The sequence below is a fragment of the Danio rerio genome, chromosome 17, assembly GCF_052040795.2.
Source record: "Danio rerio strain M-AB ecotype USA chromosome 17, GRCz13ab, whole genome shotgun sequence".
Classification (NCBI taxonomy): Eukaryota; Metazoa; Chordata; class Actinopteri; order Cypriniformes; family Danionidae; genus Danio; species Danio rerio.
The window spans coordinates 57,720,618-57,747,549 of NC_141037.1; the positions used below are offsets into that span (position 1 = coordinate 57,720,618).

General features: G+C 42.1%; 1 protein-coding gene and 1 long non-coding RNA gene across 5 annotated transcripts in view; one reads left to right on the top strand and one right to left on the bottom strand.

Moving 5' to 3' along the window:
• Window positions 1–26,932, bottom strand: part of LOC147840079 (uncharacterized) — a 408,477-nt gene that overhangs the window by 178,021 nt on the left and 203,524 nt on the right. The gene's annotated exons all lie outside the window — the stretch shown is intronic.
• On the top strand, window positions 519–25,691 carry si:ch211-168d23.3. 4 transcript variants are annotated; one of them, XM_087291115.1, is made up of 14 exons: window positions 519–603; window positions 4,133–4,261; window positions 5,114–5,159; window positions 5,260–5,302; window positions 8,417–8,482; window positions 11,891–13,324; window positions 16,574–16,798; window positions 16,876–17,350; window positions 18,948–19,081; window positions 19,850–19,911; window positions 20,176–20,324; window positions 20,414–20,508; window positions 22,448–22,550; window positions 24,780–25,691. In XM_087291115.1, exons 3-14 carry the CDS (start codon window positions 5,119–5,121, stop codon window positions 25,430–25,432), a joined length of 3,480 nt encoding a protein of 1,159 aa, XP_087147241.1. In that variant the 5' UTR covers window positions 519–603; window positions 4,133–4,261; window positions 5,114–5,118; the 3' UTR covers window positions 25,433–25,691. The 4 variants fall into 4 exon arrangements, with proteins under 4 accessions (XP_087147241.1, XP_087147243.1, XP_087147242.1 ...); XM_087291117.1 differs by having other exon boundaries at window positions 24,783–25,691; XM_087291116.1 differs by having other exon boundaries at window positions 4,142–4,261.

Below are 26,932 nucleotides of genomic sequence, written 5' to 3' on the forward strand. Positions count from 1 at the left end.
TCCATACGCATGAACTGAAAGCTGCGACCGTTTTTATTTTTGTATTGTGACGCAGTTAAATGGGCGTGGCTTGCTTTTTCTACTGTGAGCTGATTGGTTGTAGTAAAGTAGGCGCTTCATTAGAAACATGCCGAAAAGGGTTTGGGGAGAGTTATTACAACCTAACAGACTCCTCCTGCTCACCATTTCTGTCAGTTGTCAAAAGTGACAGCTGAAGAGGCGTGGTTAAGTGTGTTAGCCACGCCCAACACCTCAGACCTGATCTGAGAACAAACTGGAAGCGCTTTCAATTTTAGATTACAAGGGCACTTTCTTCTATCACAAGCACAGATAAGCTGTTCACAAAACTAACAATATCAATGTGGTTAGTTTTGATCTCATGTGGACTTTGAAGGAAGCGCGCTCTCGTGACGTTCGTTCATTCATTTATTGAATGTGAAGATGATGGGGATCCACGCGCGCACATGCACACGCCTCCACCTCTGTGTTTATCCTCCTCTCCCACCCGTCTCCTCCTCCTCCTCCTCCTCCATCAGCATGTGTGCGGGGATGGATGCCGCACAGGCCCGTCTGGAAGGACAATAAAAACGCACAAAGGCGAGGGTGAGTTGCTCTGCGTTTTCCCGCATTAAACGCCGCATTAGAATAAGCGCGTTACAGCGCTGCGTTACATGAGCGCGCTTTGTGCTCCTCATACCTGGGAACATGATTTGTGGTGGTTGTTGTTGCAGAAATAGGCTATAGTTATATCTCGCATTAAATGTACAGTGCGTGTTTTGCGGGTGTAAATGGGTAAACGCATCCACGCACAATGCGACTCAATGTCAATGGAGAATTCAGGAGAACGGGAATTCAATGGAAGTCAATGGAATATTTCTCTATTAGCTGTGGGTTGTTTTCAAGGTGTCAGTCTGCAGCAATGTTAGCTATTCTGATATTAGCCTGTTCCAGGGATTACATAACTGCCGTTACATTATGTATATTGCAGAAAAATGTAAATAAATACACGGTTAAATGGCTGCCTTATATTATTGAAGGGTTATGGTTGTACACTGTGTCTTGTTTATAAAGGCCAATTCCTAAGAAACGTGCACTAATACTATAGTCATTCATGGTAAACACTGGTCTTGAAGTGTACTAGTGTGGATTCTATAGTTGCTATGGCAACCCACCAGTTATAGTATTATAAACAAATGACCCAATACTGTAGTTTTCTACAACTAGGGTATATTATACTACAATACATCACAGTTTACTGTAGTAGAAGCTAAAGTAATACTTTATTTATCCCAAAGATCATTTCAATAGCATCCACATAAAACACATGAATGAAAACACATGTACACTACAAATACTGAAAGAAAAATTAGGAAAATAAAAAAAAATACTGCTTAGAGAGAGAGAGAAATATATAAAATATTGCTTATTCAAGTCATTACTGTCATAAATATGCAAATTTTCAGATGCAACAATAAAACAGAGTCTAATGATTCCAAAATAAATAAATGAATAGAATGTAAATAAATATATAAACGTATAAATACAAAATAATCAGGAGAATTCAGTCACTTTCAGTTCAATATGAGTTTGCCTTTGTAATTAATTGTAAATACTAAATAGTGTTTTGAACCATACTATAGTAAAGTAATTGAAGTAATCTTTTGTGAGGATTCTGTAGTTGCTATGGTAACACAACAACTATAGTAATTAATCTGTTGGGGGGATTCTACAGTTGCTATGGCAACACGACAACTATAGTAATTAATCTGTTGGGGTGATTCTACAGTTGCTGTGGTAACAGGACAACTATAGTAATCTGTTGTGGTGATTGTACTGTTGCTATGGTAACACAACAACTATAGTAATTAATCTGTTATGGCGATTCTACAGTTGCTATGGTAAAAGGACAACTATAGTAATTAATCTGTTATGGTGATTCTACAGTTGCTATGGTAACAGGACAACTATAGCAATCTGTTGTGGTGATTCTACAGTTGCTATGGCAACACAACAGCTATAGTAATAAATCTGTTGTGGTGATTCTACAGTTGCTACGGTAACAGGACAACTATAGCAATCTGTTGTGGTGATTCTACAGTTGCTATGGCAACACAACGGCTATAGTAATAAATCTGTTGTGGTGATTCTACAGTTGCTATGGTGGTAACAGAACAACTATAGTAATTAATCGGTTGTGGTGATTCTGCAGTTGCTATGGTAACAGGACAGCTATAGTAATATAAACAAATGACCCAAAACTCAAGTGTTCTACTCTGAACTGTCTTATCACTTGTAGAGATGTTTAGTTTAGATAAGTTTAATACTTTATTTGTCCCCAAAAAATTCAGGCATCCAATAGAAACAAAAACATAACATGTACGCTCCAAATAAAGGGGGAAAATTCCGGTAAATTCTTACACTACCTGACAAAAGTCTTGTACCCTATCCAGGTTTTAGTAAAGATTATAGAATACACAAGATATGTCACTCAAATACTTTTGAATGGGCAAAAGTGTAACAGTCAATATGGCAAATGAAGCCTCACCTTTTAGTACAGGAGCCAATCAGCAATCGCAATATGGCGAATGAAGCCTCACCTTTTAGTACAGAAACCAATCAGATATTGCTATAGAATGACAAATCTCCGGGGGAGGGGCTCAGACCAGACAACTGGCAAGCAGTTTTGGAGAATTTGATGTTTTCCCATTCAAACAGAATGCCCAGGCATACTGCCCAAGAGGCGTTTCGAAGATGGCCACTGAGTGAAATGACTTTCCTTGAAGAGACTTTTGTTTTAGTAACAACAAATAATAACTCGACTTCTAATTGATCATTTGGTGTCAGAAGTGTCTTATATGAAAGGTAAAGGCCTCCAGATGACGCTGATTTGAGTCCAATAAAATCTGATCATGCCTTGATTATTAATGATTTGATTAGGACAGTAAGATCTGACTCTGCTCAGACTAAAGTCTCATCACTGAACAGAAATAATGTCCAGTATAGAATATAAAGTCCTGCTGCAGTGGAGACAGAATGAATATTGTGTCTGACTCCATCATGAGCTTGGAGGACTGCATCCATACATCTCTGACATGACTCAAATCACTGATTAATAAAGTCATCTGGAATGAAGAAGAAAGCCTTCAGCAGGACTCCCAGAGCTCATCAAGATCCTTTGTGTTCATCTTCAGTGCCTCCTCCTTTATCTTACCTCAGACATGCTCAATAATGTTCATACCTGGTGACTGGGCTGGCCAATCCTGGAGCAGCTTGACCTTCTTTGCTTTCAGGAGCTTTGATGTGGAGGCTGAAGTATGAGAAGGAGCGCTATCCTGCTGGAGAATTGTCCCTCTCCTGTGGTTTGTAATGTAATGGGCAGCACAGATGTCTTGATCCCTCAGGCTGTTGATGTTGATCATCCACTCTGCAGATCTCTCGCACGCCCCCATAATGAATGAACCCCAAACCATGATTTCTCCTTCACCAACTTGACTGATTTCTGTGAGAATCTTGGCTCCATGCTGGTTCCAGTAGGTCTTCTGCAGTATTGGTGATGATTGGGATGCAGATCAACAGATGATTATTAAAATCCACCTTCTGACACTTTTCCACATGATCAACTAGAAGTCAAGTTATTATTTGTTGCTTCTACAACTGACATCCACGACAAGACTTTTGTCAGGTAATATATATATATATTATATATATATATATATATATATATATATATATATATATATATATATATATATATATATATATATATATACATTCATAAAATACATAAAAATACATAATACATAAACAAAAAACAATTTGAAGAATCATTAGACTCCACAATAAATGAATAAAATTTGTAATTCAAAATATAAAGGCTGATTTACTCACCTTCAGTCCTGAAAAACTGGCAGATGTTACTATAGTATTGTTTAATGCGTATTACTTATATATATATATATATATATATATATATATATATATATATATATATATATATATATATGTGTGTGTGTGTGTGTGTGTGTGTGTGTGTGTGTGTGTGTGTGTATGTGTGTATATATATATATATATATATATATATATATATATATATATATATATATATATATATATATCATGTCGTCTTTCTCAGATCCCGCAGACTTCGTGATGTCCTCACTGAAGAGAGTGTTCAAGTGTGTGTGTTTCCTCTCACCCACTCAATGAAATGCAATCAGTGAAGTCTCCCCCAACTCTCTGAATGGAGCCACCATAAAACCAGGTGTGGTTTCCTTCACAACACCCAGATTACTGCACAAGAATCACATGACATTATCACATTCAATACACACCAACTGCGCTATATTTACATTCAGAGACACTCGAACTCTGTTTTTTATGTTACATATAAATAACTTTACACAACTTATTACACTTAATCATGTTTTTTAGCTTAATGTTTTATGTTAAAGGGGACCTATTATGTGGAAATCACGTTTATAAGGGGTTTAAACACAGTTGTGTGGCAGAAGTGTGTGAATATAAGCAGCTTCTAACGGTAAACATGTATTAATTGTGTTGTTTATAATCAGACTTGATAAGAACAGTCTGCAGAAATAATTTGATTGACATTCTCTCTTTGTACGTGTCATCAGAGGGGGAAAGCCCCGCCCACTATTGACCATCTGTCACTCGTTAGCATAAACATAACTGCTTTTGCCACTATGCAGACACATAGGCATTTGTAGCTCCGCCCTCTTCTACAAAGAGCACAATCTCATTTGCATTTAAAGCGACAGTCACCAAAGCCTAAACGGGTCAGTTTCAGAGAGATTAGTTGTGTGGTATTTTGAGCTGGATCTTCACATAGACACTCTAATAATTATTATATTGAGTTAAACAGGTACCACCTTTACATTTTAGGTTATACAAATTTTAACCCGAAGTCAGTTTAATCAATGCTGAAGTTGACGTCACTTGTGAAACCGATTTGATTTAACGTAAAATGTTTTTAATGTGTATATGAAAGCAAAGGCATGCTGCATTGTGTGTAAAATAATATCCAATGATGCACGCTTGTGTTTTATATTTAAAGAATAGTCTCAGATGTTTCTCAAATGTCTTTTATTTTCAGTTGAAATGGAGGATGAAGATGGTACGTGTTTACTGGATGTTTTGTGGTAAGTGTCATCTACTAATAAAGCATTCACACTGAAGATTTTTCCTAATGTTTCACTCACAAGTTAACATCTAAATGTTTTTTTTTTTTATTTTAAACAGTGACCCTCAAGCCCTAAATGATTTTCTTCATGGGACAAATGAGGTATGAAAGGATCATAACACACTATATAGACATCATCTTTACAGTTTGTCAGATTAGTGATGACCTGTTGCAGTCATTTCTCCAAAATGTGCCTCAGCTGTGGTTAATTTGAGGTCATATATTAGATTGGGCCACCCAACACAGGCTCATTCTGAAAACGTAGCCCTGTATACATTTCTGGAGATTGTGAATTATGTAGCCATGAGTACGTATGGCTGCATTTCGTCTTTAAGGGGTGGTATGACACTTCCTTTTCGCGCTTACCAGCTGAACACTTGCCTCCATATGGACGGCTTTCACGCTGTTAGCAGTTTGTCCAGCTAGTTCGCCATATACGTTGGTGGACTTGAGACAGAGAGGAGTTGATCATGACGACAGGAGTGAAGAATGGTTCCAGAAATCAGGTAAAACACAAACAGAATCCAAGAAATAAAATAAACAAGTAAATAACAGGGTGAGAAAGTGGTGAAATCTGAAAATGTGGTGAAAATCAGGCGAGGGCTTTTCTTTTTCCGGATTGCTTTTGAAAACGGTCGGTTGGGTTTAGGGAAGGGGGAAGGCAGGTCAGTCAGTGCTTTGGAAAACACTATCAGTTGGGTTTAGGGAAAGAGGAGTGTGGGTTAGTCGATGTGTCAGTCATTCAGTTAGTCAGTAGGCTAGTCGACAGCGGCCTCTGGTGGATTTACACGAGAACAGCAGACGCCAATGGCACTCGAGAGAAAAATTTGAGATCTGTACAAGTGTACACAGCGGCCTCTGGTGAATTTACACGAGAACAGCAGACGCTAATGGCACTCGAGAAAAAAATTCGAGATCTGTAAAAGTGTACACAGCGGCCTCTGGTGAATTCGAAAACAAAAACTGCAAAAAAAAAAAACAAAAAAAAAAAACATACCTCCTGGGACGTATTTGCCACTCTCCAGAAATATATATTGAGGTACATTTTCAGAATGAACTTGGGTTGAAAACCAGACATAAAGGTACATTTTTCAAAATTAAGTTGGGGTTAGATTGAACTAATAAGCTTTTCATGGACGTAAGCTAAAAAAAAGTTCAAAAATGTATAATATTTATAATAGCCGGCAGCTAGCTCTCTGCAACTCTCACATGGTCGCCCACTGAAGCTAAGCAGAGCTGCACCCGCTCAGTACCTGGATAGGAGACCACATGGTTGCTGCTGTAAGTGGTGTTAGTGAGACCAGCAGGGTAATCTGTGTGGGTCCTAATGCCCCCAGTATATTGGGGACACTGTACTGCTCAGTGAGTGTCGTCTTTCAGATGAGAAGTTAAACCGACCACTCTCTGTGGTCTCTGTAAAAATCCCAGGATGTCCTTGGAATAAGAGTAGGGTTAACCCTGGCATCCTGGCCAAATTTGCCCACTGTTTTCTGTCTATCATGGCCTCCTAACTATCCCCATATCATAATTGGCTTCATCACTGGGTGGTGTGTGCGGTTTGGTGCAGTATGGCTGTCGTCATGTCATCCAGTTGGATGCTGCACACTAAAGCCTGAATTATAGTTCTGCGTCAAGTGACCGGCGTAACCCACAGCGCATGCAACGGGCGTAGCTGTGCATTTATACTTCAGCGCGCTGTCTCTGTTGGTCTGCATTAACACTTCCGAAACGCTAGTTGGCAGTGAGGTGTTAATGCTCATCTGTGTCGAGTTTCTTCGCTGGTGTTTTGCTTTTCCTGAACACTTTCTGGATGTACAAGTGGCTCAAACTCGTTTATTTTGAGGCAGCAACCGGCGGACGTGCAACAACTTTAACTATGAGGTAAACACAAAACAAAACTTTCCATCCGGAGCTCCTTCACAGGACTCCACACTTGTAAACAATCGCTCCATCAGGCTCGCACCATTCACGCGGCTCTCGGTCCCGCCCAGAATCGTCAGTGCTACCAAGCTGACCAATCACAGAGCTTGTGCTACGCGTCGTTACATTTTTTGAGAGGTGCACGTCAACGACGCCGACGGTCACGGCGAAGGGCTATGCGTTAGCAGTGTAGCATACGCCAGCGTTTGACGCAGAAGTATAAATCAGCCTTAATGGTGGATAAGGAGATCCCCCCTCCCCCCCAAAAATGTGTAAAGCGCGTTGAGTGTCCAGAAAAACGCTATATAAATGTAAGAAATTAATATAAAACCATCTTTAAAGTTGTACAAATAAAGCAACCAATCACATTACTAATCAAAAAGGTTGTTTTAGTTTTGATTTATTTTCACGATAAATTATCGTTACTTAATATTCTACAGATTTTTGGCATTTAATAACATTTTTTGATTCATACAATGTATTTTTGGCTTTTCCCACAAATATACCCATGCAATTTGACTGGTTTTGGGGTCGAGGGAACTTGGATAAGGACCTTGTCTGGAAAAACTCTTGTTTTTGTGTGTAAATACAAGATCCATAACAGAGGTTTCTGGAGGGCCACTGTCCTGCAGATTTAAGACTATTTTATAAAACATGAACTCGTCCCCCACAACTCTTCAATGCACAGCTGTGTTCAAGATATGTTGAGGTTTTCTTTGGAGCAACAGAAATAAATGCAAAGTTATTTCAATTTCAAAATCTACACTCGACATTCAAATTTCCATGGACATTAATCAATTTATATGGTAAGTTAGCATGTGCATATAAAAAGAGTAAGTTGGGATGTGTTTTAAATTAACTTTGTATTTAATTTCTGAAACATGCACTGTATTATAGAAGAGACAACGAATATGTGAATGTGCAAGTATCCATTATGGCACCTATGGTACAAACACAAACCAGAATTTAAAAAAAATTACAAAAGACTCTTACAAATAAAAACTGTACCTAACCCTAACATATTAAGCAAAAAGGTATAATGAGAAATTAAACCAGGTATAAATGAATAATAAAATATATATATAACACCATATGATTAAGACACTCCCCTCTGGAGACAACCCTAATTAAATACATCAGCTAATCAAGGTCTTCAGACTCACTAGTAACTTCCAGGCAACTGTGTTGGAGCTGAACTCTGCAGGACATGTGCCCTCCGGGAGCAAGATTGGACACCCCTGATCTATAACATTCCCCCATGCAATTACCAATCCCTGCTCCCTTCTGTTCAAACAGCTGTCAAGTGGAGACTTACTCATTAATCCATCCTCTGGAGAACCATCGCTCTTCACAGACACTCCGGTGAGTCTAGACCTTTCTCCCAGTGGAAGCAGAAGAAGCATATAGATTTAACTCAGCTGGGACCTCCCAGAGCTCAGTAGTGCATGTCTGTCTGTCTCACAGAAGCAGCTTTTCATTATCAGAAGTATGACCTGTAAATTTGAACGCCTAATATTAGGAGTGTTTTCATCCACCTATTTGTAATGCACATTTTGGAATATCACATTAAAAAATGACAAATTATGTGATGATAAAATGGGCATGATGGGACGACATTAATGAACAAACTAGCAGAGCAATCATATTGTAAAAAATCTGAAATGTTGTCTTTCTAAATTGCCTCAGCCATCAGTCCTTCATCACAGTGGTTCAGTTTTATTATTATTATATTATTATATTACTTGAGAGTCTGCTCTTTAAAAGAGCAACTCATACCTCCAAAAGCCACTGTGCATTCATTACGTTAAGTCTTTTAAAGAGGAACTACTTTTATTATATAAGAAAACGGCCGGGCGAGGCAGTGGCGCAGTAGGTAGTGCTGTCGCGCCACAGCAAGAAGGTCGCTGGGTCGAACCTCGGCTCAGTTGGCTTTTCTGTGTGGAGTTTGCATGTTCTCCCTGCCTTTGCATGGGTTTCCTCCGGGTGCTCCGGTTTCCCCCACAGTCCAAACACATGCGGTACAGGTGAATTGGGTAGGCTAAATTGTCCGTAGTGTATGAGTGTGTGTGTGTGAATGTGTGTGTGAATGTTTCCCAGAGATGGGTTGCGGCTGGAAGGGTATCCGCTGCGTTAAAACTTGCTGGATAAGTTGGTGGTTCATTCCGCTGTGGCGACCCCAGATTAATAAAGTGATTAAGCCGACAAGAAAATTAATGAATGATAAGAAAATGGCCCGCTGGGCTTCTCCTACTGCAGCCAACTCCATTTTTATTTGATATTTGGCTCAAGTTTATCAGGAAGTTACAGTTTTGTTCTGTTTGACCCATTGGAAACGCTGCTTCATTCGCAAATGTTTTATGTTCCATTTCAGTTTTGTGCAAAAGTCCAAAGCAGGGATGGGCATACTCGGTCCTGGAGGGCCAGTGTCCCTGCAGAGTTTTGCTCCAACACTAATCAAACACACCTGAACATGCTAATCAGTGTCTTCAAGATCACAGGTGTGTTTCATTAGGGTTAACGCCAAACTTGTCGGACACCGGCCCTCCATGACCGAGTTTGCCCATTCCTGGTGTAAAGGCTGAATTATGCTTCTGCGCCGAGTGATCGATGTGAGCCACGGTGCATTTCAAGAGTTCACATGGTGGCATGCTGTCCAGAGAGAGAGCCCTGAGCTCATAAGATCCTTGAGCCCGGGGCTCCCTCTCGTTTGCAAGGCGAGAGGGGAGTTTGAGCTTAGGTAGATCTGGAGAACTCCCCCTGCTGTAGTAGCTAATGAACAGACAGTGATCGCTCTTAAGAGATAACTAGAACCTAAAGTTCATTGATAAACTTTGATGTTGGCTTGAGAAAGTCAAGCGTTTATGGCATTGTTAGGTGGTTGCTAAGCAGTTGCTAAATGGCAATGCTCGTGTACATGTTTGATCAAATGCTAATACTTAGTAGGCATTTCTAGCATATGTTATTGCATTTAGATAATCATTCATAGCATGTAGCTAATCGTTATTAGCACTTGGCTTCCATTATCATTGTTACCATGCATAGTACACAGGAAGTCCCATTTGCTAGCATGAGTCAAACAAGCCAATGCCCAGGTCCCTACGATGTTCTGATGTAGAGATATTGCTATTTTTAAATGGTTGCTAGGTTATACTGTTTTATTGCTATGGGGACATTTGACAGGTTAGTGATGATACATCAAAGCTTCTTTGCAATATGAGTGATCTTAATCAACCCCGATGTTTCTATGACAGTCTTTATGAGTGTCAAAAACTGGACTTGAACATTATGTATTCCTGGTGTTAGGGTTGCGGCTGGAAGAGCATTCGCTGTGTAAAACAAATGCTGGATAGGTTGGCGGTTCATTCCGTTGTGGCGACCCCTGATTAATAAAGGGACTAAGGGAATGAACATTATGTAAAAATGGCTTGCTGTATTTTTTTGAAAATACAATGCTTAATAAGTGTGATGGTGATACATGCAAAAATGGCTTGCCATATCAGTAAAGAATATGGAGTTTAAGTCCAAAATGGCTTGCCATATTTTGAGAAAAATTATGCTTAATTATTTATTGGAAAACTATAAGTCTGATAAACCTTAAATATATAGCAACAAAATCTACCGCATCTTAATACAGCTTTTGGCCAAATTTGGGGCTTGAATTTTTTTTTTTTTATATGCCCAGGTTATAAAAATTTAATATTTAACATTTTTTATTTAAAAAATGATAAGTCTTACAGGCATGAGGAGATATAGCAACAATCTTGAATGCAGAAGGCACATTTTGACCACATTTGGGCCTTGTGGCATGAACGGCCTAGGAGGAGATATGTTTGTTTTCAAGGACAGAGTAGTATAACAGTATGTTGGCTTTCTCAAGCCAACATAACTACTTGCTAGGAGCATGTCTAAGGTGCTGATTTGGATTAGTCCATTAACTAAAGTTGCATGTTTTTGGATGTGGGAGGAAACCGGGGAACTCGGGGGAACCCCACATGAGCACGGGGAGAATGTGTAAACTCCGCACAGAAATGTCGGCTGGCTTGGTAAAGACTAAAACAAGTGACGTTCTTGCTGTGAGGCAACAGTGCTAACCACTGGGCCACCATGCCATCCATCTAGGAAAGGAGGAGGAGTAGGGGTGCAAGGGGGGGGATTCTTCAAAACGAAGATGGCTGTCATTTGGAACTTGGGGGTATTAATAGTGGCTTAAGAATCGTCTGATTGAATAATGAATCATAAATTGAATAATGCCGGGCCGGCTGCAAGCAGTCGTAAGCACGTGATCCTCTCGGAAATAGTTTATAAATAAACTTCACGCATTGCGTGTAGTCGTGCATTTATACTTCAGCTGTTGCTCTGCAATAACACTTCTGAAGCGCTAGCTGGCTGTAGGTTTTTATGTTCTTTGTCTCGCGTTCCTTCACAGGGGTTATAACTGTAATACTATCTTCATGTACAAGTAGTCCAAACTCGCTCAATTGTAGATGTGAACTGACGGACGTGCAACAACTGACAGGACTCGCTCCAATGGGCTCGTTCTTCTCCCGCAGCTCTCAGCCCCACCCACACTCATCAATAATACCAAGCTGACCAATCAGAGCTTGAGATACGCATGGTTTTTGAGAGGTGTATGTCAGCGTCACTGTCTGACATGGTGAAGGCTGTGCCAAGCCATCCATGTGCACTTGAAGCCCCAAGTTGCATCTTTGGATGGAAGCACAGCTAGTGTGGCAGTCTATTAACATGTTGTTGTGACCTTTTGTTCCGCAGAGCCCTGGATCTCTGTTAGCAGATGATGCTAGTTCTCAGGACACTCCTGGATCTGGCTGTGTGGATCTCTCCTTTTTGGAGGAAGCTCTGCTGGCATCACCAGCATCCTCACTGGGACGAGGCAGTCCAGAGGAGTTGCAGGAACACCCCAATGTCCAAACCGTGGAGCAGCAGAAAGAGATCTGTGACATTCTCCAGCAGAGTCTCCAAGAGGCAGACATCACCGAAGACACTTTGGCATTAGAGGCAGGTCTTGCTGAGACAGCAGAAACTCTTGCTCTCTCTGATGCAACGTCGTATCTCTCCAAACCATTGAGCATCCCTGGTTTAATCTCATTACCAAAGGACACCCAAACCGCAGTGGAGCCTCCACAGCCATCGTTATTAGCTGTTGGCCCAGGCTGCCCTTCACTCAAACCTACAGGAGCCCAGCTCATGAGTCTGCTTCCTGGGAATGTCTTCCCCACACCTCCACTCGAGGCACCCTTTTCTATTAATTCAGCACAAAGCACCAGCATGATTATCCAAAAGTCCCTGCCGAGTCTCATAGGTCGCCAGATGCTGACCTCCACTGTTAGAACAGTTGCTCCATCGGGGGTCATGTTACAAAAAATGCCTCAACCCATTCAGCCTAAGTTACCGGTCAACATCCAGCCGAGGCTTGTACAGATCAGTCCCAGGCCAACAGGACAGAAACCTTTGCCAGGCATTGCCTTCATCTCAGCCAACACATCACAGAGTGTCTTGTTCTCCCCTTCTGTTGGTCCCAAGCAAGCACAGTCCGCAGGGAGTGTCAGCAAACCTGTCAGCTTCAATCTAGTTGGTCAGGGAGGCCCCATTGTCCTTCAGCCCCAGGATCCTTTTCAGGGTCAGAGACATTTTTTTCTGCCAAGCCAAGCACCTGCAGCTTTGACCCAGTCTACCAGCATTCCAAGGTGTCTTTTTAGTGCACCAAGCAATCAGATGTCTAATAAACCCAATGTTGAGTCTTCTCAAATTGTGACTGTTCAGCCGAGGCAAATTAACTTCGGCCCTATTTTTACATCCCCAACTGGACAGCTTACTCTAAAGCAAGGGGCCCTTTTGTCGGGGTCCTTACCAATTCAGTCTAGACCTCCTACAGTCTTCCAGATGCCAGCACAGATAGCAGGAACCTATGCGTCACAAGTGCAGGGGCAGCATGATGCAATAGTTCACAGCGCTGTAGGAAACCAGATCACACTGATTAACCATGCCAATATGCTCATTTCTGATATGACCACCGTACCAATAGTGAACGGTCAGCCAGTGATGCAAAGTCTGCCTACGGTGCCTCCAGACCAAAGAGCTTTGTCAGAGGGACCTGAGAGGAAGATGAGCCTAATCTCCAATCCAGCGCTTCTCTTGCCTGAGAAGACCATAGATGATGAAGGGAAAGTCAAAGAAACACTTCAAGTAAGTCCTAACTATAGCAGTGATTCTTAACTCTGGTACTCGCACTCCTCTGCACTGCATATATTTGAACATGTCTCGCTTATTTACCACACCTAATTGAGATAACTAGTTTTTTAGAAAAGCTCCACGCATGAACCGTGTTCCAATTGACAGGTCTCCTACATGGTGTGGCCCCATGGCACTGTCACCTCACAGGTGGTCGCTGGTTCGAGTCCCGGCTGGGTCGATAGGCATTTGAATAGAGTTTGCACATTCTTCCCATGTTTGTTTGGGTTTCCTCCAGTTTCCCCCATAGTTCAAACACATACAAGAGGGGAATTGGGTAAAACTAACCGTAGTGTATGAGTGTGTGTGTGTGAATTAGAGAGTGCATTGGTGTTTCCCAGTGCTGGGTTGTGGCTATCTGCTGCATAAAATATATGCCAGAGTGATTGGCGGTTTATTCTGCTGTGGCAACCCATGATAAATCAGGGACTAAGCTGAAGGGTAGTGAGTGAGTGAGGTCCCCTTCACAGTGTGCATTGCTCCTTACTCCCTTCTCCATCATTGCTCTCTACCCGAGCACAAGAAATCTTCTCTTTGTACCTTTCATTCAAGGGTTTGCACATCAGCACTAACTGTAGAATCTTCTTACAAGAGAAGCAAGAAGTTTGACATAATATACCTCCATAAATTAATACAATAATAAATATAGCTGCAAGCAGCAATAAAGGGCCCAAGCACTTTTGGCCAAAAGGTGGCGCTGCTCCAGAAGTTTGAGTACTTTCAGGACATGGGGTTGAAGATGCATACCATGTTTTGTAATAATATGTGAATGTGTTAGTAAAATATAGCATTTTTGGCCAAAAATCGAAATGGTCGACGCCCAAAATGGCTGATCTGTAAAAATCAGACATCATTCGACTCGACATGCTCTGCCGGATGTAATGAGACCAGTTTTATGAGTTTCTGACGAAAGGTTGAGACGTTATAAGCCAAAAAGCAAGCTTTTTGTATCTCCGGACCATTAGGGGGCAGTGCGCCGAAACTCCGCATATAACCTCAGACCCTAGTTGTCATAACACACACCAAGTTTGGTGTGAATCGGTGAATGCGTTATTGAGATTTCGCCTCAAGTCCGTTTTCGCAAGTTCTACGTTAAATTTGATCGCAAGTTAAGCGAAAACGGTTGGTCTAATCAACTTGTATTCCATAACTTTTGGTTGGCATGGTCTGTAGATCATGTGATTCAATTTTGGTGAAAATTGGAGAAACTGCCTAGGACAAGTTCGATCAAATAGGTTTTTCGAAAAATTTAAAATAGCGCGAAAAAATTTATGACGGAAAATGATGGCATAGGCTGCGTTTGAATTGGACTAAGCTAAGGAATTGGAGGAAAAAAGAGTTTTGATTGTAGCCCATTCGGTTCAAAAGTTATCATTATAAACATACGTGAACGTTTGGACAAGTGGTGGCGCTAGAGAGTTTGATATTGAGACTTCATGTTTGGTCTGATTAATGTTAAGACTGTCCTCTATCATTGTGCCAAGATGCATACCATGTTTTGTAATGATATGTGAATATCTTGGTAAAATATAGCATTTTTGGCCAAAAATCGAAATGTCTGATCTGTAAAAATCAGACATCATTTGACTCGGCATGCTCTGCCGGATGTAATGAGACCAGTTTTATGAGATTCAGACGAAAGGTTGAGACGTTATAAGCCAAAAAGCAAGTTTTTTGTATCTCCGGACCACTTGGGGGCAGTGCGCCGAAACTCCGCATATAACCTCAGACCCTAGTTGTCATAACACACACCAAGTTTGGTGTGAATCGATGAATGCTCCCTTCAAACGGAAATCAAGGCAGAATATCCCGTGGAGTCCATTTTGTAGAATTAGAGCTAATATGACTTGGCTTGACGCTCTTCACTGAGTGCTTAAACAGTCATATGGACGTGGGAGCATTTGAAAGCCAGGACTATCAGTTGATCAGTCATCACATGTGGCTATCAAATGCTTGCTTTGTCCTTGTATCAGCATTTACTCTTCCTCAGTGAAGCGATGTTTAGATCCAGTTTGTGTCATATTTGTTGAGCATGAAAATCAGTGATGTTTAAGAAGCTCACAGATGTTAGCAGAAAAAGCAGAGGGAGCAGTTGGGGATTCGGTACTCAAGATATTCAACTCAGCTGTAGTATTGAGGGTGAAAAGTACTTTTACCTTGCCGCATCTACAATCCCTGCCAGTGCCGGGACTCAAACCTGCGACCTTTGGATTATGCCGCGTTCACACCAGATGTGGAATTCGCGGATAAATTGCGATATTCGCGCGTAAATAGCCATGTGAACATTTGAGGTTACTCATTTCATTCGCGCGTCAAACCCCGCTTCATTCACACGTCAAATTCACTTCAGAACAGACGCGGATTTGTGTGTCGTGCAGGGCTTCTGTCTGCCTGGTGACTCTAGCTTTGTAGCTAAATGGCTAACATGGATTTTATGAAGAAAATAACAGTTTATGTGCTTTATGAAGACTGAAAAACAGCGTTGATACATTTTGGGCCGTGTCTGTGTCCACTAGATTATTTCAGAGGTACATCCAGATCTGTGAGCTCTTAACTCCTCTAGAAACTAAACCTGGCTGACGGAGGCTTTCAGCCGTGCTACTGACTGAGCCAAGCCCAGTTTGATGAACTTTTTGCTGGTGTCGGCTGGAGGATTTCCCCCGAAACACCAACAACAGACGATTCATCACAATCATGCCCCCACAGGAGCAAGCTCCTGATTGGTTAACGCGGGGCTGAATGTCCGCTGAAGTTCAGATTTTCGAACTGGAGCGATTCTCGCGAAACGCGCAAAACACTCAATTCGCACCACGCCATTCGCACCACACCATTTGCGCAATTCACGTCATTCATGCCGCGCCATTCGAGTGTGTCGCGCAGCAGTATGTCTATTCGAGCGCTTGCATTGATTTAACATGTAAATCACTCGTGCTAGATGCGCGTTCCGTGTCTGGTGTGAACGCAGCATTAGAATTTCAACTCTCTATTCATTAGACCACAGCTGCCTTTTAAAAATTTCAGTACCGATTTGTACCCAAGTCAGTACTTTTGACATGACTAGCCCTGTTAACGTTAGGAATGATCTTTAGGCTTTCAAACAAAATCTTTCGAAATCATATTTGTTATAACAGTTTTGAAAGCATTGGTTTTACTTTTCAATGGATCATGTACTAAACGTAATAAACGTGTTTTAATTCATTTTAGGAGAGCAGATTGATTCCTCCAGCTTCAGCGGAATCACCGAGTGTAGAGATTCACCCTCAGCCCTCTCCAGTATCACTACACTCATCACCAGATGCTAGTTGTACCCCCGAGCCAGATTTGTCATTATCCCCACAACTGATCAGCCAAACAGGAGCGCAACACTTTCCCGAAGGAGAGCAGAACCCTTTGCATCAAATACAGGCTTTAATACATCTTCCCCAACAGGTAAATAAAACTGTCCTGTCATATTTTCTCAAATCTATTTAGCTCTTTCATTTGACCCCGTTTGTCTTTGTTTACAGTATACACTTAATTCGTCAGACACCGAAAGGTCCTTAGCTACAAATGTACTCGTGCAAATGGACAATAACATCTCTACTGCCTCAAGTGAAGTGGAGCATTCGCTCACAGCTTTGACTGCATCTGAGACTTTCCCTTCATTGTGTGAAAGCGAAGAGAGCTCTATGACATTATACCATCATTCAGAGCACAGTGATATTCTGCAATCTCCCATTGACCAGTGCTCTGTAGGGACCGTCGGCACATCCTTTGAGCTGACCTCAGCACCAGATGTGCAGGAGTCATCCATGTCAGTTGCTCTTGGTTCTGATGCCAGATTTCAGGAAGGGCCGGCCTCTAGTCAGAGCCCTTCTTCTTCCACTGAGAAGTTTAGATGTCTGCCGCATCTGGGACAAACTCATGTGCTAACCGAGCATGGAAGAACCACAGAGCCAACAACCCAGGAGAACATGCTGAAATACATGCAATATGAAAACGGTAAGTCATTCAAAACTCGGCTCTTGAGGTATTCTTTCCTAAAGAGTTCTGCTTTACCCATAATGAAACATACCTGAACAAGCTAATCAATGTCTTCAGAATGGCTATAAATTTACAGGTAGCTGAATTTGATTCATGCTGAACTCTGCAGGAAAGTGGATCTTGAGGGTCAGAGCTGAGAACCTATGTCTTAAAGTGCTCCTTTTATGAATTACGAAAAATCAAAGTTTTGGATTTGGGAGTCTCCAAAAGCTTGAGTTGCTCAATTATAATTTTTTCCAAACGCCTCCTTTGAGTTGTGCTAATTGGCTGTGATTGGTCTAATGCAGGGGTCACCAAACTTGTTCCTGAAGGGCCAGTGTCCTGGAGATTTTAGCTCAAACCCTAATCAAACACACCTGAAAAAGCTAATCAAGGTCTTACTCGGTGTACTTGAAACACCCAGGCAGGTGTGTTGAGGCAAGTTGGAGCTAAACCCTGCAGGGACACCGGCCCTACAGGACCGAGATTGGTGACCCCAGGTCTATTGACTGTTTTGTGGTTCTGATGAACCAGTTTGTTGTGATTGGTCCAATGATGAGCTGGTCTGTTGTGATTGGCCTACTGCAGGGATGTCAAACTCAATTCCTGGAGGGCGGCAGCCCTGCAGAGTTTAGTTTCAACCCTAATCAAACACACCTGATCAAACTAATTGAGTCCTTCAGGCTTGTTTGAAACCTACAGGCAAGTATGTTGGAGCAGGGTTGGAACTAAACTGTGCAGGGCTGCCGCCCTCCAGGAATTGAGTTTGACACCCCTGGCCTACTGCATGCAGAATATGTTGGAAATGGATTGGCCATCACCACTGCTAGATTACAGCTCATCAGGTGTTTAAGATTGTTTACAGTGTATCCACAGACATCATGGCTTCAATTTGACCTTATCAAATATTTATTTGAGAGGAAGCATCCTTCGGTAAAATAAACAAAAATGCTGATGAAACTTAATTCAGTTTGATAACCAGCCTGCTAATCCGACATTATATGCATGCGGGTTGCTGTTTTGTAGTAACAGCCAATTTTGGGGGCTATAATGCTGTGGTAATGTTGTGAAAATGAACTTCACCAATTGATTCCTTTGTGTTTGCACTACATGTACATATATAGTTTTTAAAGCAACAATTTTCTGTCAGGGCAAAGTAGTGGCGCAGTAGATAGTGCTGTCGCCTCACAGCAAGAAGGTCGCTGGTTTGAGCCTCGGCTCAGTTGGCGTTTCTGTGTGGAGTTTGCATGTTCTCCCTGGCTTCGCGTGGGTTTCCTCCAGGTGCTCCGGTTTCCCCTACAGTGCAAAGACATGCGGTACAGGTGAATTGGGTAAGCTAAATTGACCGTAGTGTATGAGTATGCGTGTGAATGTGTGTTTGAATGTTTCCCAAAGATGGGTTGCGGCTGGAAGGGCATCCGCTGGGTAAAACTTGCTGGATAAGTTGGCGGTTCATTCTGCTGTGGCGACCCCGGATTAATAAAGGGACTAAGCAGACAAGAAAATGAAATGAATTAATTTTCTGTCATAATTTTGTTGTAATTTTGTCTTTAAAATGTGCCTCTCTCCTGATTAGAGCTCACGGTCCCTCATGGTAAGAACAACAGGAGCATGATTTCTTCAGACCAGCTAGAAGAGATGGTACACCTTGAGCCCAGACTGGAACCCCTGGACAAAAAGACCTATTCAGAGCTTCAGAAGGAGTTTCAGGTGCAAATATTATATTCTTTTATTATATTACTCCATGTTGAGCACTACTTAATATGACAGCAAGACTATTAACTAACATTATTCCTTTTCATTTTTCTAAATGTCTTACTAAAACGTCTATATTTTAGTAAAGCCGATCCAAGATCAGGTAAACCCAGTGAACCTTGTTAAGTGATTCAGCCCTGGGGGGCAATCTAAGTGGACCTGCATAATTCATGTGGGTTTTAGAATATTAGCCAAAGTTATGCATGTAGAATCAATGAATTTACAAATAATACACATTTTTTTTGGCATTTTTGCCTTTATTAAGCAGATAGGACAGTTGTTTTAGACAGGAAGCGAAGTAGGAGACAGAGAAAGGGGGTAGGAACGGGAAAAGTCCACAAGCCGGGATTCGAACACGGGATGCCCTGAAGTGCTACTGCACCATATGTCACGCACTAATCACTAGGCTATTGCACTGACAAGAATTTACAAATGTTTTGACGTAACAAAGCCTCATTTACTGAAATCACTTTGCCAATTTTATCATGATTTAAAGAAAAGGTTTATAAAGGATTTGCCGCTTCATAAAGCTGTCATGAAAGCAGTCATACTTATTTCTGACTCAGTGGAAACTTACAGGCCAGTGTGGTTAAATCTCAAGTAACATCTCAAGCATCTGTGATTTTAACCCTGATTAGGCTGTTATTCGATTAATTATTGGTGAATAACATACCTTAGAATGTTGGTATCGACCAATCAGAATCATTATCTCTTCCATCCCAGACAACATCCACATACAAGGACCTCAAAGAGGAGAAATTGACATTAGCAGAGAAGCAACAAAGGTAAGTGAAATAAGCGTCTTTATTTGCATAACTTTCAATATTTGACCTGGTCTTGCTTTAAAATTTCAATTTAGATTTGTCATATTTTGATTTCACAACATGCAGCAAGAGCCGGATAAAAGGACATCTTTTCATTTACTGTATAATGTCTTCAGTCTAATTCTGCTGAGGAATATTATGCGACAATTAACTCAGAATCATGAATCGGTGAATTCTTGATCAATAACGATGCTCGTTAACATAATTACTTTGTGTTCTTGGCAGGGTTAAACAGCAGATGCTTTTGGACCACACTGCTGTTCTCAGCCCAAACACTTCAGCTCCGTTTGTCTCAGTGGAGGATGCTGTCAGACATCTGTTGCCTTACCATTCTTGTGCTAAAGCCCTTCCCAGCCAGGCGGACTTCATCTCAGGTTCGACTCCAATCAGAAAGTTAGAACTTGACTAGATTTTGCAACATGGTCGCAAATCCTGATGAGGTTATTTGTGATTCTTTGTGCAGTGGACAAGCAGTTTGAGTGTTTCTCGGTTGTTCTGTTGAAACGAATCAAAGACATGCTGAACAAGTACAGACAACTTCTTCTGGCTGAATCTCAGGTATTTTACTAACTTAATATTAAGGCTGCCACCCAGAGACGCCCGAGTGGCAGGGAGTTAGACAGAGTAGGTTGGGTGACCTCTGGGTTGAAAGGATTTATGCCACATATAGGTTTGGTTTAGGTCTGTGGTAGGTGAAGATAAGGGGTGACCAACCCTGTCCTGGAGATCTACCTTTCTGCAGATTTCAGTTCCAACCCATATCAAACTCACCTACCTGTAATAATCAAGTGCGGTTCAGGTCCTAATTTAATGGTTCTGATGGGTTTGATCAAGGTTGCAACTGAAATCCGCAGGAAGGTAGATATCCAAGAACAAGGTTTTGCACCCCGGGTGTAGACATGAATAAAACACAACAGGTTACTATGAGGTTGGGTTTAGTGTTGGGGTAGGTGTAGATGTTAATAAAACACAATAGGTTGAACTCCATGGCTGCGTCCGAAACCACCTACTACTCAGTAGGTACTGCATTTGAATTTAAACATACTACTCAGCCGTTAGAGAAGTGCGTTCTATACAGTAGAATGTGAAAAGTATGAATGGAATTCGGACGAACTACATTCGCCATTTTGTCAGTCATGTGACCTACCTGCGTCAGTTGCGTCGCTTCACTTCCATTCATAAATTTTCTCTCGGGGCATTATGGGATAGCTTAGGATGCGCACTCCAGAATCTCGCCGGTAGTAAGTCATTTGGGTACTTCTCGCATACTGATTTTCGAATTCTATGAATTCGGACATACTACTTGGCTCGCATACTGATTTTAGCGTACTGCATAGTATGAAAGTATGCGGTTTTGGACGCAGCCCATGTCTTGTACAAGAAATTAAATAAATCAATGAGAACTCCAGGAGGTTTGTAGAGTCCACTTGCAGCTTACATCCAACCAACTTAGAGCTGACCTGTAATTTGGAGTTTAGTTCCAACCCTAATTGAACACACACCTGGTCATACTAAATGAGTCCTTAAAGCTTGTTTGAAACAAGTAAAGCTGCGGTCACACTGCACTTTTCTCCCCATAGACTTCCATTTATACGTATGCGAATGCGTCAGACTGGAAACGCAAGCTCGTGCGACAAGTTTCGCAGTCCACTGGGGTGCAAGTTCAAGCTTGGTGAACTCAAACCTGCGAAATCGCATCACGTGACTGTGTAAGACCAATCAAAGATCAAAACATGACCTCTCTGGACAGAAGTTTATTATATGGACCAATTGCTTCCCTTTTAAACATCTAATCCACTTGTTTAATCCCGCCCCTTTTCGCAGCGCCGTACGACAGAATTACGTATGCTCAAACTCTAGTGTGACCACAGCATTAGTGTGTTGAAGCAGGCTTGCAACTAAACTCTGCAGGGCTGCGGGTTGACACCCCTGATTTATACCTGTCTCCCACTCAACACCATTATCTAGTGCAGTGGTTCCAATCCTCGGGCCACCCCACCCATGCACATTTTGTATGTCGTCCTTATTCTATAAACCTGGTTTAAATAATCATCTCATTAATAACAGAGATATCCATGTACTGATTTTTGTGTCAAATAAGAGAGACATACAAAATGTGTAGGGTGGGGGATCCCAAGGACTGGAATTGGGAACTACTGATCCAGTGGACTGTAAAGACGTTAACTCAACTATTCAAACTAGTATTATAAAAAAAATAAACAATGGAATAAAATACAATAAAACAATAAAATAACACACATTATAAAAGATAAGCGAATCTAAATAAGTGGGTTTACAGTTGAGCTTTAAACTGGAATAATACATTTAAGTCCCGCAAGTTAGCTAGAAGAGAGAATTCTCAGAAATACTTCACATTGGTTTTAATGTGAGCCTAACTTAGAATCGAAGGCTAATAGTCAGATCATTGCTGATATTCTGAACAACATTTCTTTGCAATACGAGCATTGGCAGATGGCAGATGTTGTTGTTCTTTCAGCAGGACAGCCCGTCAGCAGAGATGGTGATGCTGGAGCGCTTGTTCCTCCAATCCGAGAGACTCTCACTGGTGGAGGACAAACGCAGAGCCAGAAGAGAGCCAGGTGACTATACTTCATGGTTTTGCCTCAAAAGTTTCTCCTCATTGAAAAGTTGATGCAGTTTTATAATAAAGCATTGTTCTTAAAATCAGTCCTTCCTACCTTAAACGCTGAACAAACTGATTTTTAAGTAACTCAAAGATCGTGACTTGGCTCAAGCCTTTTTGATTTAGGTTTGTTATAGGGCTGTACTATAGTGGGAAATCCAGGGGTGTCCAAACTCGGTCCTGGATGGCCGGTGTCCTGCAGATTGTACCTCCAACTTGCATCAACACACCTGCTAGGACATTTCTAGCAAGCCTCGTAAGAGCTTGATTAGCTAGCCCAGGTGTGTCTGATTGGGACTAAACTATGCGGAACACCAGGTCTCTGAGACTGAGTTTGGGAAACCTTGCCCTAATCCCGTTAAAGCGGTCACTCCCAAGGGTAACCCCTTCGAAGAGATTAGGGCAGGGGTGTTACAGTCAGTTTCTAGAGGGCCGCAGCTCTACAGTTTAGTTCCAAGCCTGCTTCAACACACTTACCTTTAGGTTTTAAACAAGCCTGAAGGACACAATTAGTTTGATCAGTTGTGTTAAATTAGGGTTGAAACTAAATCGTGCAGAACTACAGCCCTACAGGAACTGAAATTGACACCCATGCCTCAATCCCTTCAAAGAGTGTACCCTTGAAAGTGACAGCTTTGAAGGGAGTTGAGCAGGGATAGGCAAACTTGATCCCAGTGGCCCTGCAGAGTTTTGCTCCAACACAAATCAAACACACCTAAACAAGCGAATCAGTGTCTTCAAGATCACTAGAAATCTATAGGCAGGTGTGTTTGATTAGGGTTGGAGCTAAACTCTGCAGGAAACATGGGCTGTGTCCGAAAGCGCATACTTCCATACTATGCAGTGCGGTAAAATAAGTATGTGAGCCGAGTAGTATGTCCGAACTTATGGAATTCGAAAATCAGTATGCGAGAAGTACCCAAATGACGAGATTCTGAAGTGCGCATCCCATGTAGAGGTCTGCATTTCTGAAATTTCGAAAATTTCCCCAATTTCCGAATAAAGCACGGGAGCGGTCGGTAACGGGTTTAATTTGGGACGGGAACGGGCCGTCTAGCAATATCACTCCCGACTCCCGAGCGAGCACGCGTATGTATGTGTGTAAATGAAATAGCGCGATGCTGTGTTTAGCTTGTTTGTTGCTGTTTGTGTGTGTGTGTGTGTGTGTGTGTGTGCGCGTATGAGAGAGGGAGAGAGCTTTGCCTGTGTGTGTGTGTGTTTATGCAGACAGCTTGTTATAGGCTGTCTGGACTCTGTATAGCTGGTTGGTTTTCGGTTTTGTTCTCCCCCTGCTCTTTAGCGGGAAAGGGCGCGGCGGGTAGAAAACGGGGCGGGTCGGGCAGCGGGACAACAAATGCTGAATGTTAGCGGGAGCGGTCGGGTTCGGGCTAAAACCTGGCGGGTGCGGGCGGGAGCGGGATTCAAAATTTAGTCCCGCGCAGATCTCTAATCCCATGCATGTTGCGCTATTCCATTACACCCTGCGAGAGAATTCATGAATGGGAGAAGCGATGCAACTGAAGCAGGTTGATCACATGACCATGTCAAAATGGCAGAAGTAGTACGTCCAAATTCCATTCAAACTGTAAAGAACGTACTTTTCTAATGGCCGAGTAGTATTTTTAAATTCAAATGCAGTACCTACTGAGGAGTAGGCGGTTTCGGACGAAGCCTGGGCCTAAAAGACCAAGTTTGCCTATGTCTGGATTAGGGCATTGAGATGAGCCCTTCAGACTGTAATGCAGTGTGCGACACCAAACAACTTCCTTGGGCAAAGGACCATGGGGACCTGATTGTCAATCCGGTATACCCTTTAAAATCCTTTATTCCAAAGGGCCCTCCAGTGTGTTTGGTTTGGATCAACACATCAATATTGTGGTCATGATTGCTTTCACTCTTTAATGCCCTTCAGAGGGTGATGTAACCTGTTTGGAATGCATAGTAAAACACTATGAATGTTTAAAAACTGTCTCAACTTCTGCCAGTGTATATTTTCAGCTCTAGGTTCACTTTTGAACCATTGCAATAGCGATCCTTTTTAGATACATTGCGCAACCCTAGATATACTCTATTCCAAGGACTGATTTGAGCAACTTGAAGAGTGCATAGAAGTGTGACAATTACAGATTGCATGTACTTTGCCCAGGTGAGAAGTGAGCAAGTTTTGTCAATTTTGTTGATTCAGCAGAGTCTATCCTGATGTCCCAGACTAAGAGCTCGACTCCGGTATCATCCGTCAAGGCTGGCCTTTCTTGTTGTCCCTCATCTCCACCGTCATGGACCTTGCAGTCTGATAGACCTCCAGGCCTGAAGACATATCGCTCCAGCAGCAAAGGAGCGCTCCGACTCACTATCAAACAAGAGTCAGGATCCTCTGCAAGCGAAGCCGCAAATGCAGTCTGCGGATTTAAGCGAAACTACAGCAAGCAGGTAACTGAGGGGAAAGACCAAGTCATCAAGCCTGCTTTGTTAAATGTTGACGAGAGCAAAAGTGAATTCAATAAGCTGAAATTGAACCTTAACAAGGAAACGGAAAGTACAGATAGCGATTTGCAGAATCTTACCGATTCTGTGACAAATCCAGACTACATAGCTCAGAGGAGGGAAGGCTTATTTCCAGAGCAGTGTTCTCCAGTGCTGAAGAGAACCAGGCCGATGGCTTCAACAGCAGAGTCTCTTTTAGATGACGGGGAACTGAGCGAAGACCTGCAAAGTGCCATAGACAGCATCCTAGAGCTGCAGAGACTGCAGGGGTCTGGAGCAGGGCTAAAAACCAAGAACCATCAGCTTCATGCTCTGGAGCAGGCAGTCGGCAGCATGCTAGGTGGACAACTTTGAGATGACAAAAAGTGCTAGTTGAAAGGAAACGCCTCAGGACTTACCTTTTTCTGTGCAGTACATGTGGCTGATGTATCCTGCAGTCCACATCCAGCAGAGACCAATTTAATCCATTCATTTTCCAGAGGAAAAAAAAAGTGCTATTTATTATTATTTATTGTGCAAAACAGAGTGTATAGAATCAGCCAGGGCTTTTGAATCCTTGGGATTTTTTGTGAATACAGTTTATAAGTCTATGGGTTTAATATAACTTCAAAAACACAAGTGCAGTTTGGCTGTATGTATATGCCGTTTTAATGTGAATGTGTCAATGATAAGACAACTACTCTTTCGATAGGGACTTAAAGGAGAGTTCATCCAAAACTGAAAATTCTAACATCATTTACTCTCCCTGGTTTCAATCCTTTCTTCTGTTAAACACAAAAGACGATGTTTGGACGAAAGTTGGATACTTATAACCACCTACTCCAAGGGTGGGCAAACTCGGTCCTGGAGAGCCAGTGTCCTGCAGACTTTAGCTCCAACACTAATCAAACACACCTGAACATGCTAATCAGTGTCTTCAAGATCAATAGAAATCTATAAGCAGGTGTGTTTGAGTAGAGCTGGAGCTAAACTGTGCAGGACACCGGCCCTCCAGGACCGAGTTTGCCCACCCCTGACCTACTCCCATAGTATTTGTTTTTCTAACTACGCAATTCAACGGTTACAGGTATTCAGCTTTCTTCAAAACATCTTCTAAATAAAGACACTTATAGTTTTGGAACTACTTGAGGGTGAGTAAAAAGCGAGTAGATTTTCCTTGTTGGGTGATCGATCACTTTAAGTCCGTTTGACGTTGTTTGGTTGTTTTGATAGCTCTTTACCAAACTCTGGGGCTCCCAAGGAACCAAACCAGAGTACACTTGAATACAGTGGCTTGGGGTGCAGTTCACATGGCCTCACAGCCTTAAAATGTGACTATAAAAATTGCCTTAGCAAATGTTAGAATGTACCAAGGCAAACTGCTTGGTCCGAACTGAAGTTCAGAAAACACCAGCCAAACGAACTAAACTGACGTCAAGTAGATTTACGCCAGGTTTCCACTGAGTGGTATGGTTAAGTACAGTACAATATGATTTGGTACGGGTTTCCACTGTAGTCCCAGGGGCGCCACTGGCTGGTACTGGCCCTATGACAACATTTTGTGGTTGTCGTGGATGAAAGTGAAGATGTGGGGGTGGGGGGGGCAGTGTTGGGTGGTGTAGACAAAAGAAGGGGGACAGGGTGGGTGTCGCAGGCAAAAGTGAAAAGTGGGGAGGGGTTGGGGTGTTATGTCCGGGGGGGCCCCTAATAGTATCTCTGGGAGCCCCAAAATGGTGTAGGCCCTTATAATCGTCCTAACTTGCCCAAACGCTTTTCCTTATGCCTAGTTCACACTACTGTATTTTAAGTCAGATGTGCAAGTTAACGTACTCGCTGTCAGTTCTTCTTGGCATGCGGCTGTTTGTCACAAGATGA

Coding starts and splice junctions, on each gene's coding strand:
- si:ch211-168d23.3 (XM_087291115.1), top strand. CDS start 5,119: ATGGAGGATGAAGATGGTACGTGTTTACTGGATGTTTTGTG. Junction 8,483..11,890: donor CGCTCTTCACAGACACTCCG/GTGAGTCTAGAC, acceptor TTTGTTCCGCAG/AGCCCTGGATCTCTGTTAGC. Junction 16,799..16,875: donor TAATACATCTTCCCCAACAG/GTAAATAAAACT, acceptor CTTTGTTTACAG/TATACACTTAATTCGTCAGA.